We start from the raw sequence: 13,353 nt of genomic DNA, 5'->3' as shown, positions 1-13,353 counted from the left end.
TCTCTCTCTCTCTCTCTCTCTCTCTCTCTCTCTCTCTCTCTCTCTCTCTCTCTCTCTCTCTCTCTCTCTCGCACGCACGCAGGCACGCACACAGACTTGATCACCCCCGCAGTCATACACACTTTCAACATTTCAAACAGCAGTGCAAAGACACCGTGTGATCCCTGCGCTGTTGTTCTGTTCCAGTCACTTTAATTGGGGATTTGGGCCAGGCTCTTGTCTTTCTCACTGTGATGTGGTAAAAATAGCTCCCCAACAAGTGTCAGAAAACCTAGTCAGACTCATACTGAGGCAGAGCTTCTTGGCACAAACTCTTATGCTTAGGGCAGAAAAAAGTCAGAAACAAAAAAAGTGTCATTATGAAGCCCATGTGAATCATGTTTCTTTTAGTTCACCTGTTGCAAAGGGAGTTTTTGCCTTGAGACTACATCTTTTCTAACTGCATGCTTGAATACTTGTCACTGATCATTACATTTTGTTGCAAGCCAAAAGGGAAAATTAAGTACCGAAAAATAGCCTAAAACTATGGATATCTTGAAAAAAAAACATGCTCTGAGAGTATTTTACTCTGAAAATTAATGAGGCTCAATGCAGGCAAGAGGAAGAGGTTGAATTACTATATAATTAATGTCTTGTACTTGCTTCAGGCACTATTACAGCCGATAGTATGAGTTGCTACAGCACAAAGATGAGAGGCAAAACATTTTTTGGACCCAAGGTCTTCTCCCAGAGGGACATGAACAGAAACCCTGTAAAATGATGCTGCACCTGTACCATCCCTGCTGACTCATGATGCTCAACTTTAAGCTCCTCCTACACTAGATAAGGAAGCTCTTCATCTTGCTTTTAAGGTTGAGCCTAGCCACTTAACAGGGGGAAGCTCATATTATTTACTTGTACCAAAGATCTCCATCCTTTGGTCAGGATCCGAACCTCTTGATCTTAGATGAAATTTGGATCAGGAAGCTGAGATTTATCTTCACCACAACGGACTGGAGCAACGTCCGCAATACTGTGGACAAGGCTCTGATTAGTTAGGTCATCTACCCAACAAACGTGAACAAGATAATTTGTGACTCATCCACAATCTGGAGAGAGTTTGCCGCCATTTTTTTTGGTTGAGAATTATTATCACAACTTATCAATATCATACCGTTTTTATGCTGAACTCTTACACAACATCAGTAACAGCTTGTTTAAAACTGAACCATGAATAAAAAAAGAACAAAGAGACTCTGTGTAATAGAAACTACACATAATTAACACCGTAATGTGACACTAATGGGACAACACTCCAAGCAGGGCGACAAATAAATGCAAAAATTACAAATGCATTTCATCCCTCGCGTTCTAATTTGACTGATGGGGTCAGTCCCAGCTGTGACTCTTGTGTTGTGACCTTTGTGTGGACTGTAGCTTTATAATGTCTACAGAACATGTGAGGGGGGGGGGGTGATCCTGGTCTGTGATTGGCTGAAAGTGCTCAGCAACTGACAGCCATAGATATCACACCTGTCAGGCTCTGTCTCAGAAAAAATAGCTTTGGAAATGTTTGGGCTGGTCCATTTGAATGACAAAACTTTCCTATGTAATCATAACAAAGTTAATAAATGGTTTAAAATATGTTGTTATGCAATAATAAAGTTATTTAATTTTATGAAATCTAGAAAAGTTCCATCGATAATCTCATTGAAGTAAAATATTTATGATTTATATTATAGTTAATTTTAGTTTAGCTAAAGACAAAGAATGAACACTGACCAGCTGTAGCTTCATTTCAACAAAATAAAAAAGGACTTATATGAAAATCTTTTGAGTTTGCCAGCATTTTGATTTATCAGCCAGACACCAGGGCTGTGAGTTAAAAAAAAAAAAAACAAGTCTTGGCTTGTGAGTCAGCACTCTCACCCTGTTAGTATAAATGTGTTTGCATGAAGAACAAGGCTGAGATAAAGGCTGTGCTGCTCTGGGACTGTTGGGAAGTCTGCTGCCTTCACTTTCTGAAAGGGCTCTGATGTTGAGGAGTAAGAAACTGCAGCTCCACGTTAGACTCAGTTTGGTATGTAGTATACCTAAAGATTTCTGATTGTTTTTATTTATTTATTTATTTATTTGTTTGTTTGTTTGTTTGTTTTGTTGTCTCTAAGATTTTGCTGATTTGTCCTAACAAGAGAAATTGCTTCCTGAGTGAAAAATCATCTTTTTAGTTTTTGAGATTCTAATGCAGTTGTGGGACAATCTGTCACTTTATGAATTAGATTTATTTCTCAAAGCTTTGTTGCTGCAGTGTAGCGGTCATTGTTGGCTGGGAAATGAATAATTTGCATCACTTTGTGTCTTTTTTTAGTCAACTGGTGAAGCCAGACAGCAGGGGAATAATGTAATTATGAAATGTTTCACCATGCAGTGCTCAGCGAGTTGCTTTCTGGACTCTGTTCTTTTCACTGTTTGCAGGTTTCTTTTATTCCTCACTTGGTCGTTTCACCATTTTCAGCTTCAGGTTTTGAGTTTAGCTTCTGTACATTTTCTCTACTTATTGTTTCTGTATTCAGTTTGTATTGCTTTAAATGTACTGTAACTCAAGTGTGCATGAAGTCTGTGTAAAGATAAACATTGGTGATTCCATAACGTGTCTCAGTTTGAAATAAATCTGCTTTTGCTCAGTTTCTGTCATGATTCAGATCAGATTATTTGTTGTTGTACATTTTCTGTTAGGAAAGGCATTTTACAAGAAAATAAAATAAAGGCTCTTAAGCATTTTCATCAAGACATTTGTTTTAATGACAGCTAACCAGTTTTAGTTACCTTGGTTGGTTGGTTTGATTTGGTGCGTCAGTTTATTTAATCCTAACTAGACTAAGAGCCAACCACAGGTTCAAAAGGTTTTTCTGTTTTTAATTTAGGCTCTGATTTGATATCAGCTATTGTTGTGCCTGCTGCTGCAAAATGATTCATTTGTTGAAGTAAAACATGGAGCTTAGAGTTACGTTTCCATCAATGTTTATTCCCAATTGTCCTGCTTTTCCACGAAGAATGTCGAGCTAATGAGATGGGCAATGTTTATACTTCCTATGTCTATTCTAAGAGAAGCTGCTGCCTATGAACTGTTACTCACTCAGTTCGTTATGTTAAGACTTGTTTTTCTGTTTCTAGGTTCCTCTCAGGCCCCTCTGACAGGCATGTCACTGACAGGAAAACATCCCTACAGAGGACCGAACTTAAGTTTGACTTCAAAATAATTGCCACTGGTTATGAAAATCTGCACTCCAATACTGAAAAGGTTTGTTTTAACACATATTATTGGATTTAAGTTCAATTCAAAAACCTCTGAAGCACGACTTCACATTTGGTTCAACATTCAACCTTAAAGTATTTAAGGTCTAACTGTGGATTTTCTGTCTTTTTTCAGGCAGGGAGAAAGATGTTTGTGGAGTCAGTTGTCCGATGGGGTGCGTGGAGCATCCTGCTTCAGTTTGGACTTGATGTATCAGCAGGAGGTTGTCCTCCACGCTGTGTGTGCCGGTCTGAAGCCAGAGCAGTGGTCTGCTCAGGAAAGTATTTGAACTCTGTGCCGGAGGGCTTTTCAAACGATGCCAGGCGTTTGGATTTATCCCGCAATAGGATTAAGACTGTGGGACGCCGTCAGTTCTCTGGCCTTGTGCAACTTCAAGAGTTGAACCTCAGTGATAATTTAATCTCCATGATTGAAGTAGAGGCTTTCTCAGGCCTTAAGAATCTCAGGACACTTCAAATTAAGAATAACCGCCTGAAGATCCTGCCAGTTGGAGTGTTTTCTGGTCTGTCCAGTCTGCGCTTTTTGGACTTGAGCCAGAACGAGATTCTGGTCTTCCTGGACTACACCTTCAAGGAAATGGTCAACCTGCAAACCCTGGAAGCTGAGGAGAACGACCTTGTCTTCATCTCCCAACGAGCTTTCTTTGGGCTGCAGAACCTGCAAGAACTTTGCTTAGACCGAAGCAACCTGACATCCATTCCCACAGAAGCTTTGTCCCAGCTCCAGAGCCTGACAGAACTCCGAATGCTCCGCCTCACTATTTCCACAATACCCAACAATGCTTTCAGACAACTCCAACGTTTGCAGAGCCTTGTGATCTCTAACTGGCCTGCATTGGATGATTTGGCTAGTAACAGTCTAATTGGTCTTAATTTAAGCTCACTTGTTATCAGTAGCTGTAATTTAAGTGCAGTTCCTTACGCAGCACTTCGTCACCTGGTGTATCTGCGCTTCCTGGACTTGTCCTACAACCCCATCACAGCTATCCAAGGTAACCTGCTAGGGGATCTTCTGAGACTGCAGGAGTTACACCTGGCAGGAGCAAGTTTGACAAAAATAGAGCCAGGAGCCTTCAGGGGTCTGTCGTTTTTCCGCATGCTAAATGTGACATCGAATCAGCTCACCACTTTAGAGGAGAGTGTTTTCCACTCTGTGGGAAACCTTCAGGTGCTGCGTTTGGATGGGAATCCCCTTGCGTGTGACTGCAGACTTCTGTGGGTGGTCCGTCGCAGGTTGCGGTTGAATTTTGACGGACACCAGCCCACTTGTTCCTCTCCCGACGCGGTGAGACAGCGTGAATTCCGAGACTTCTCAGAGAAGGAGCTCTCCAGGGTTTTTACCTGCCGTCCCGCTCGTATCATGGACCGCAGGCCGCAGGAGGCCAGAGTGGAAGAGGGTACCACCGTTCTGTTTTCCTGCAAGGCTGACGGGGAGCCATTCCCAACCATCACTTGGATTTCATCACACAAGAACATCGTCCCTCCATCGGGAAGAATCAGAGTTTTGCCGAACGGGACTCTAGAAGTGCGATTTGCACAAGTTCAGGACAGCGGCACATATCAGTGCCTGGCAGGCAATGCAGCTGGCAATGACAGCCTGACTGTTGGTCTGTACGTGAAGGGGGTCCCACGGAACAAATCCATCTCTTTCTTCATGGATGAGGGCTGGACGGAGCCTTCTAACCCCCAAGCTGCCAACGCCTCAGCTCAAATTACCAAGCCATTCCCATTTGATTTAAAGACCCTAATCATTGCCACCACCATGGGCTTTCTGTCCTTCCTCAGCTCAGTGGCCATCTGCTTTGTCTTCATGTTTTTCTGGAGTCAGAGCAAAGGTCAGATCAAGCACACAGCGACAATTGACTTTGTTCCTCGGTCTTCTATGGGTGGAGGAGATGGAGGAGAAGGTGGCAGGTTTACAATGAAACTTATTTGAAGCGACGTAGGGTGTTGCTTGGAGTTTGCCCATTGATCATGAGCGATCCTGCACCCTGATCTCCCACTGAGGATTTAAGAGACAAAGACCTACAACGAAAGGCCCAATCAAGAAAGGCAACTAAAGCCTTTTTTTACTGAGCTTCTGCCAGGCCTCTTTTATTTTTTAAGTTGAAAATGACATCAGGGTTGCCCCTTGGTTTGAGCAACATCAGTAAACATTGTCTGAACCTTGAACAGATTGTAGACAGTGCTCTCGTATGATTGCTGTGCATTTGTTTTTATTTCTACTTTAATAGTCAAAGACTTACTCTACTCACTTAGCATGACGTTTGTCCACAAGTGTGGGTAGTAATTTATGAAAACTAATAATCACAAATTTATAGCTTTAAACGCACCAAGGCTAGTTTAAGTGTTCCTATTGCACAAACATACCAAGGCTGGTCTTTGTTGACAGATAACACCATGTCCCTTTTACACTAATTGGTCATTAAGAGTTGTTCCATAAGCATTGAAGCTCCAGAACACTATTTTGTTAAATATGTTTGTCCATGTTTTGTTACACAGCTTTGATATAAAACTAATTAAATATGAGCCACGGCATTCAATCAGGAAAAATGTGTTACAACTTTTGGTAATGGTATGTTGCATTTAAACAAAATAATAAAAAGAACTGTGAGAAGAAATAGGAACATTTGTGGGATTTGTGCAAACATGTGAGAAAGCCCAGCCTTCTTTAAAGCTCTAAAGCTCAGGTATACTTTACAATCAAAACATCATTTGAAGTTAAAACAGGTCACAAAATGTTGGAATTTACAGGACTAAAATAGCATTTTTTTACATTTTATTTATTTATTTTTTTACAGTTTGGTTTTAATGATTCTTACAGATGGTTTTAACAAAAAAATTAACTGATATTTGATGTCTCACACCAGCTTCTTTCTTTTTCCTTTCTTTTTTCTTTTCTTTTCTTTTCTTTTCTTTTCTTTTCTTTTCTTTCCTTTCTTTTCCTTTTCTTTTTCCCAAAACCTATTTATTTTTGGTACATATATGATGTACAAAACAAAATGTGGGTATTTCTCTCTTCATTCAAAATCTTTTAAGACTTTTTTTTTCAAAACCCCATAAGAACACAGAGATCACACGCCCTCAATTACGATGATTTCAGTTATATTTCGTCTTAAAACAATCATTACAAAACTAAATGTTATGTGTCTTTTTTAGCTTGTCCTATCTCTCACTGTAGAAACAAAACAAAACCATGTTTGACCATCAGTCTTCCACACATTGTTCAAAACAAAGTTTCCTCACACTGACCGTTTGTGTGAGGCTTACGTTTTGGTCTGTTTTTATACCTGTCTTATTAGGAGTGCTGGTAGTGACAGACACATGTACATGGTTACCATGACAACTATGTAACTGAACACATCTTTTTTATTTTTGGATTATAATTTTTGAAATTATGATTGAAACATCATTTTTTCATCTGTAGACTTATTACAGCTTCATGCCGGGTTTAATTATCAGCTGAATTGGTACTCTTAAACCAACTATTCTGAAATCTTCTTGGTGGTTTTAATCATTTGACTTGTACATATGTGATGCTAAAGCTTTTGACTTGAATGTGTGGAATAGACTAGCCAAATAAAAGCTCACTTTTAACCAATTTTTTTGTAATTATAAAGCTTTACTATATATTAGGATGTTGCTGTGCTGGAAACAAGTGTTCAGTTGTGGATAGGACTTGTGTTAAATAATGACGTGATTGGCAGGTGGCCATCATGTACATAGGAATGCATCCTTTTATTGTTTCGTATTTTAAACACTTTTTTTAGGCCTGCTTGTCCTTTTGTTACACAAATAAAGCAACATTAGATTAATCTTTATCAAAGCATGCTATGATTTTACATTTTATACTAAAGAAACCTTTTTTATACTTTTCCCACCTAAACCACTGAAAAATATGTGCCTCAGAAACATTCTCATCATTGACAGAGAATGCTCACCTGATCAGTATTACCTTGTAAATATTTCGGTCATGTTCACTGTATAGTTTTATCTACTTCTGGTGGAATATGTGGTCTTCAAATTTGCCACACTTGTCAGAAGAGGAGGTTCTGAATGAGGAACTTGTTCACTGAAATATGTTGATTTGCTGTAAATGATCTTTTTTCAGTCTGTCAATAAATGCCTACCTGAACCTTCTGACTGTGTCTTTTACTATGTGAATTGTTTCTGAATGTTTTAAAATCAACGAGATTAGCAAATATAGAACAACACATTTCTCGTCAGAAACACCTCAGTTGTTGAGAAAGAGGTAATTTCATTCAAAAAGAAAAAAAAAACATATTTCCGTTTTAGATAATGAGACAAGCTGTGCTGTATTTTTTGTAAAACAACAAAACACAGCTGGTGGCCAGCCAGGGAAGCATACATCTGTCTCTTTTTTTTGTGAAAGAGAAGGATTACGTGTGCTGAGTAATGCTGCGGTGACTGCCTGTTTTCTCCTACTTGAGCTCCGAGTGAAGAACAATTAATCTTTTAGTGACATTTAAAGGCATTTCTGCCCCTTTTAATAGCAACGTCATCAATGCTGAATTTCAAACTGAAAACATTCAATTTTGCCTCAGAGTTTGAAATGAAACGCTAAGCGAGGCGTTGCCCCCGTTTCGCCTCAGCATGGTTAAGAATCTTAAAAGTGCTTTTAGTGAATTCACTGAACAGCAAATAATTCAGCTTCTCCTGCAGTCGCCCAGAATAACCCAGAAAATGAGGAGGGTGGGGGACTGGTGATCACGTGTATGAGCGGAGAATTAAACCCTTTTGGATTACCTCTGCTTGTCTCAATCTGTTATGTAGGTCTGTCTGGCGGGTGCTTTCCTCTGGCCCAGCTCGGCCTCTTATTTTATCTATTTTAATACAACTGCTTGCTCCCATTGGACAGAAAGCCAAAGGAGCAGATTAAAATGGTGTTTAGAATGCCCCCCCCACCCCCTTTAACTGACATACAGTATACACGCCACTGAGAATATTATGATTGTTTATTTGGTTTTTTTTTTTTTTTTTTGCATCTGCTGGCAGTTTAATAGCCTCTCTGTGTTTAGGTGCTGGAGAAAGTTTCCAATCTAACCACTAAAAAAAAGAGCTGAATCTGCAACAGGTCTGGATATAGAAACCCTAAACAGAGTTTCAAGTAAATGTGTATCTAAAAAAACATGTTTATTAGCTTTGAATGTTGATTTTTTTTCTGTAAATTGTTAAAGCTTCTAAATTAATACAAATTTTCAGTAAAAAAAAGAGATTTCTAAACAAAACTTTAATAAATATGTGTAGTACGATAATGATACTGAAAATATTATTTTCAGTTCTGTCACTGTTACACTGCAGATACTCTACCCTGCAGAACACATTGAATAAAACCTGCAAGCTATGCTGAAACTCCAGTTAAAAAAGTCATTAGATTCAACTAGGAAGGCTAATTTACCTTAATCCACTTTGTGTTTTGTAACCAAAATGCAGCAAAGCCTGAAGACCGACTCACTTTAGATTAAAGTGGAGCTATTTAAGCTAATTAGAGTTATCACGGTGCTTTCCTTAAGCCATACTCATGGCTGTGCACACATACTCTCCTTGATGATTTCATCTTATCCGTTTCCTTTTTACGACATTATTTCTGTAGTGTGCAGTTTTTTAGATCAGAAAGTTATGTTTAATTTAAATTCAGACTCTAAATTAGGTGTCACGTGTAGCTGCTTAACTTGTGTTTTTAATCTTTTGGGTTTGTCATTGGTGAGTTTTTGTCAAATGTGAAAAGAGGCCAGATTTGGCCTAAAATCAGGATTGTGGTTGTGAGAAAATCACTGAAGTTGATAAAAACAGAATGAAACTCACAATTTAAGCATGCAATATATATGAAAATAGATTCATTATATATATATATATATATATATATATATATATATATATGTTTCAGCACTAGTAATTTGGAAAGTTAGTCAGTGCACTGATCTGTAAGGAACATTTTTTAATATCAATGATTGAAGAAGCAAGGATCAGATAGAAAATAAATAAACTAAGACTAAAAAGTCTGCTTCTGTTGCCATCTAGTGGTTAAGATTCTTCACCAAATCGTCATCCAGATGGACCAGAATAAAATAAGATATCCAGCATTGAGCATACATCTTAGTCGTGTCTGGGATGAACAGAAAAAAAAGGTCCTTGTGAATTGTGCCCATATGTGAGAAAGTGAGGCGTCACACTTTTCTGCCTGAGCTCAAACGTCTTGATTTAAAGAGGCAACATGGAGAGACAATTACAGACTTTGAATGCGGTTAAAAATTGTAATTTTACCCCTGAGTGGGTGTGATACCACCTGATTGTTTCTTCCAAGGATCCACCTGAGTGTCTCTCACTCCTTTCTGTTCAGAGGTGAAACAAGATCACTTCTCTTGTGTTTTTCTGTCTAATCTTCTGCTGATTTCTCATTCAGAGAGCCAAAGTGCTCATGGGAAGTTCTCATAAGTGCTTGGATGATTTTTTTTCTTCTTTCCTTTGAGCAGCCCATAAGAGATCCGTTTTATTAAATTGGGAGCATCTGTTTTGTTGCCTTCACTTTACAGGCATTCATCATTTTGGAGTTGTTCACTTTTTCCAAATTTGAGACAATTATCCTCACAAATGCAAGCACAGCAGAGACAAGCTGCTGCTCCATTTCTGCTCAAACACTTATTGACACATATTGATTGAACATTACAGTGTGTGTGTGTGTGTGTGTGTGTGTGTGTGTGTGTGTGTGTGTGTGTGTGTGTGTGNGTGTGTGTGTGTGTGGGTGGGTGGGGGGCTCTTGCTGAAGCATGATCAAAAGGTGTGAGAGAGCTTCTGAACATGTAAAAAATCACAAATTAAAGATAAGGCTCCTTATGCACAAGGGCATTCTGATATAAATCCAGCAGAAAATACCAAATATTTTAAATAAATATATCCAAAATGTAATGATCATTTTACACAAGAAGGATACATGTACTGACGTTAATGTGTACAATGAGATCCCGAATCAGACACAGGAAACCGGCCCAGTATTTAGACAGAATGTTTATTTGCAGATGTATAAAGTTGATCACATGACAGCGCTGTGATTCATTCACTTATAGCCTCTGTCTGACTGAAGACCTGAGCAAAGTGGCCGTGTTTTTTGTTCACCCCAGATAAGACGTCAGAGTAAACAAGGATCTAGAAATAAACAGTAAAATTATAGAGAAAAATAAATGATTACAATCAATAGAATAAGCGTGTATCTGAATTAAAATATCTTACAGTACTCATTGCAATGTCAAATATAAAATCTGCACATTTTATTTTTCATATTGACATTTTACATTGATCTTTCCTTGAATTTAATAATTGCAACTAACATTTGTGGACATCTTTCATCAACAAGACTGAAGAAAAGGTTAAAAAATGCCAATGTCCATGGATGAGTTGTTTTGTAAAGTATGCCAAAAATGTTTTGTTTACATTAAGTACATGCCCTCATTTCAAAATATATCCGGGAAACATGAAGTAAACATTTGATGTAGTTTAAGGTGACTTATTTTATTTTTGATTTCTTACTTTGTTTTGGCCGCTTTTAAAACAGAACACGAGGACCCTTTAAAGGTTTTGTCAGGTGTGACCTAAACAGGTAAAATTCCCTTTAACTGCAACAGGTATGACGTGTGATGCTCCACATGTCAGTATTTTCAGACCAAACCGACGCGTTTCAGTCACTTCCACAGCTCCGTGTTTGAAGCTCCACTCCCCGTCTTTTTTTTTTCTTTTTGTTTCCGAGGTGGAGTCTCTGATCCCCCCGACTTTACCCTCCACAGCAGCCGGTGGAGCAGACGGAGGAGACAGGACCACGGTCGCGGCTGGCACAGATCTGGGACGCAGCAGATCCGACAAGGAGCATCTAGAGACCAAATCAAGGAGCAGGAGAACCAGGAGCAGCGCTTCCACTTGATCCAAACCCAAGAGCTAACGGAGCAGCGAGGAGAAGGATGAATTCTTTGATCCTGCTGTCGCTTTTTGCCACGGTTATCACCGGAAAGTCACCTCGACTCAAATTTGTCGTGCACGGTAAGAGCCACGGTGATTATGAATCAGTCTGGACGCGTTTGTCTGAGTTATTCAGCCGATTAATTGCTTATTCAGCCTGTGTTAGAAGTGATGTATGAACGGATGAATGGTTGAAGGGATGGAGAGGTGAGTGAATGAATGAGGCGATGCGCTCTGTTCTTTTCCAGTTCGCCTCATTCAGACAACTGTTGTTCCAATTTCTTAAGAGGAGGGAAAATAAATCCCACCAGCAGCTGTAATGATCGAATAATTCCACAAACACGCCCTGTTTAATTTCATTGTCGTGGTTGTCATCCAGGTCCCGCAAACACGTTCAAATCATCCTGTTTTTCGAGGAGAAAAAATGTTTTATTTAGTCTTAACAACAGACTTTTCTAGACATTTTTTTCTGCACGCACTGACATTCATTTTATTCTGGTTTCTGTTTGTGTCCCTCAAATTTGTGCAACTTGTGGCTTTTCTCTGCTTTTCTTCTCGCCAACCTGAGTGCTTTGTTCTAATAAATCCACTAGAAGTTCACTTTTTCATGCAGATCACATAATTAGTTTATCCTTGTAGTGCGCTTTTCCGTGCGCACAGGCGGGAATAGAAGCCAAATAATAATAATAAAAAAAATCTAATTAAAAATCCTCTTTCTGTTCCGGGGGGATAGCATGGTGCCTTTTTTTTTCTTTTGTTGCCCCTCTCCCAGAAAGGTTGTGTTTTTCTACACAAAGCAGAGACGGTCATCAGTGAAAAGCGTCATTATTGTGAGTTATGACTTCTCGGAGGTTGACACATTCATGGTAGCCGCCGTGTCCTTGCGGAGCTGCAATGCGGGACGCAGCAGCTGCTCCACACTGCAGCAGCGAGGACGACTCCGGTTCAGGCGAAGAGAGGAAGGCTGCTCGCAGGAAATAAAAACATGTAGGCTACAACATTTACAGGAACAAACAGGGGGGAGGACAGGGAAGGAGGAGGAGGAGGAAAGGGCTGAGTGGAAAATTCCGATCTGAGCCCTTGTTATCCATTCCACACACGCAGACATCTAATATATTCAGCAATCAATAGAGACGGGGGGGGCTGCGTGTGTCAACCTCTCTCTATCTGGGTCCAGATGAGCACCACACACAAACACAGGGTGACGTCACTGGACGTGCGTGACATTTCAATAAAACTCTTTCTTGTGCAAGAAAAAAAAATAGAGACGCGCAGTGGACTCTGAAAAGAAAATCGAGACAACTTGGAGTCGTTTCAGCACCCTGGACAGCTCCGAGCCACACAGCAGCAGAACGCTTCTTCATCTCAGCAGTATCTCATGAAGCAGTGGAGGGATTTTTTTTTAATGAAAGTCCCAGAAGGTGATTGCTGAATTTATATCCACAACTCCTTCACGTTCTGAGCCAATTACTTTCAAGATGGCCGCCACAGCTAAGCCTCTTTAGCCAACACAACAAATGAATATAAAACTCAACTGTTTTCACTGAGCTAGGCCTGTAGCTGAGGATCACAACCCTTCAAACACTAACAGAGATCTCACATAAAGGTTTAGATAAGGTTTGATCAAATCAGTCATGAGAAACCTTTTCTCCTCAGGAGATAATATAAACCCAAATTGGGACATTGTGTAAAACATAAATGAAATAAAAAGATGATTTGAAATCCCTTTTCATCTTTTATTCAATTGACTATGAAGATATTACACTGAGAGGAGTGGTGTTGAAAAGAGAAGTCATACTCTTAAATGACTTTACAGCAAACCGAGCTGGTTTATTGTTTTATTTTTTTCAGACCTCACAGCAGCTCTCAAAGTGGAAGCCCTTCCATCCATTTCACCACATCCAGCTGTCCACCTACACACTTTACACTGCAAAAATGCCCACCTAACCAAGTTTCAAAATCTTATATCCAGCCGAAAAGTCTTTTTGAATTTTTTTTGAGACTGATTTACTAAACAAGAAGTGATTGTGTAAGAATAATAATCTTGTTTTCAGAATGTGTAAGATTATTTGTCTTGTTAGTCTGAAAATC

The 13,353-nt window shown here is 39.4% G+C and overlaps 2 protein-coding genes across 3 annotated transcripts in view; both read left to right on the top strand.

Moving 5' to 3' along the window:
• The window catches only part of lingo4b (leucine rich repeat and Ig domain containing 4b), a 24,642-nt gene extending 18,427 nt beyond the window's left edge, over positions 1-6,215 (top strand). The window contains exons 1-3 of one of the 2 annotated variants that reach the window (XM_014017700.1): positions 1,685-2,059; positions 3,154-3,280; positions 3,410-6,215. In XM_014017700.1, coding sequence (XP_013873154.1) covers positions 3,422-5,230 — 1,809 coding nt within the window. In that variant the 5' untranslated portion in view covers positions 1,685-2,059; positions 3,154-3,280; positions 3,410-3,421 and the 3' untranslated portion in view covers positions 5,231-6,215. Of the gene's footprint in view, positions 1-1,684; positions 2,060-3,153; positions 3,281-3,409 lie in introns of those variants that run through there. The other variant, XM_014017699.1, reaches the window with a different exon arrangement.
• Positions 6,216-11,007: 4,792 nt separating this feature from the next.
• Positions 11,008-13,353, top strand: part of si:ch211-113g11.6 (semaphorin-7A) — a 53,137-nt gene continuing 50,791 nt past the window's right edge. Inside the window, exon 1 of the mRNA XM_014017697.1 lies at positions 11,008-11,343. Within this exon, the coding sequence (XP_013873151.1) occupies positions 11,265-11,343 (79 nt within the window). The 5' untranslated portion in view covers positions 11,008-11,264. The remainder of the gene's footprint in view (positions 11,344-13,353) is intronic.

This window comes from Austrofundulus limnaeus, unplaced genomic scaffold (assembly GCF_001266775.1).
Source record: "Austrofundulus limnaeus strain Quisiro unplaced genomic scaffold, Austrofundulus_limnaeus-1.0 Scaffold175, whole genome shotgun sequence".
Lineage (NCBI taxonomy): Eukaryota > Metazoa > Chordata > Actinopteri > Cyprinodontiformes > Rivulidae > Austrofundulus > Austrofundulus limnaeus.
This window is presented reverse-complemented; position numbering and strand designations above follow the sequence as displayed.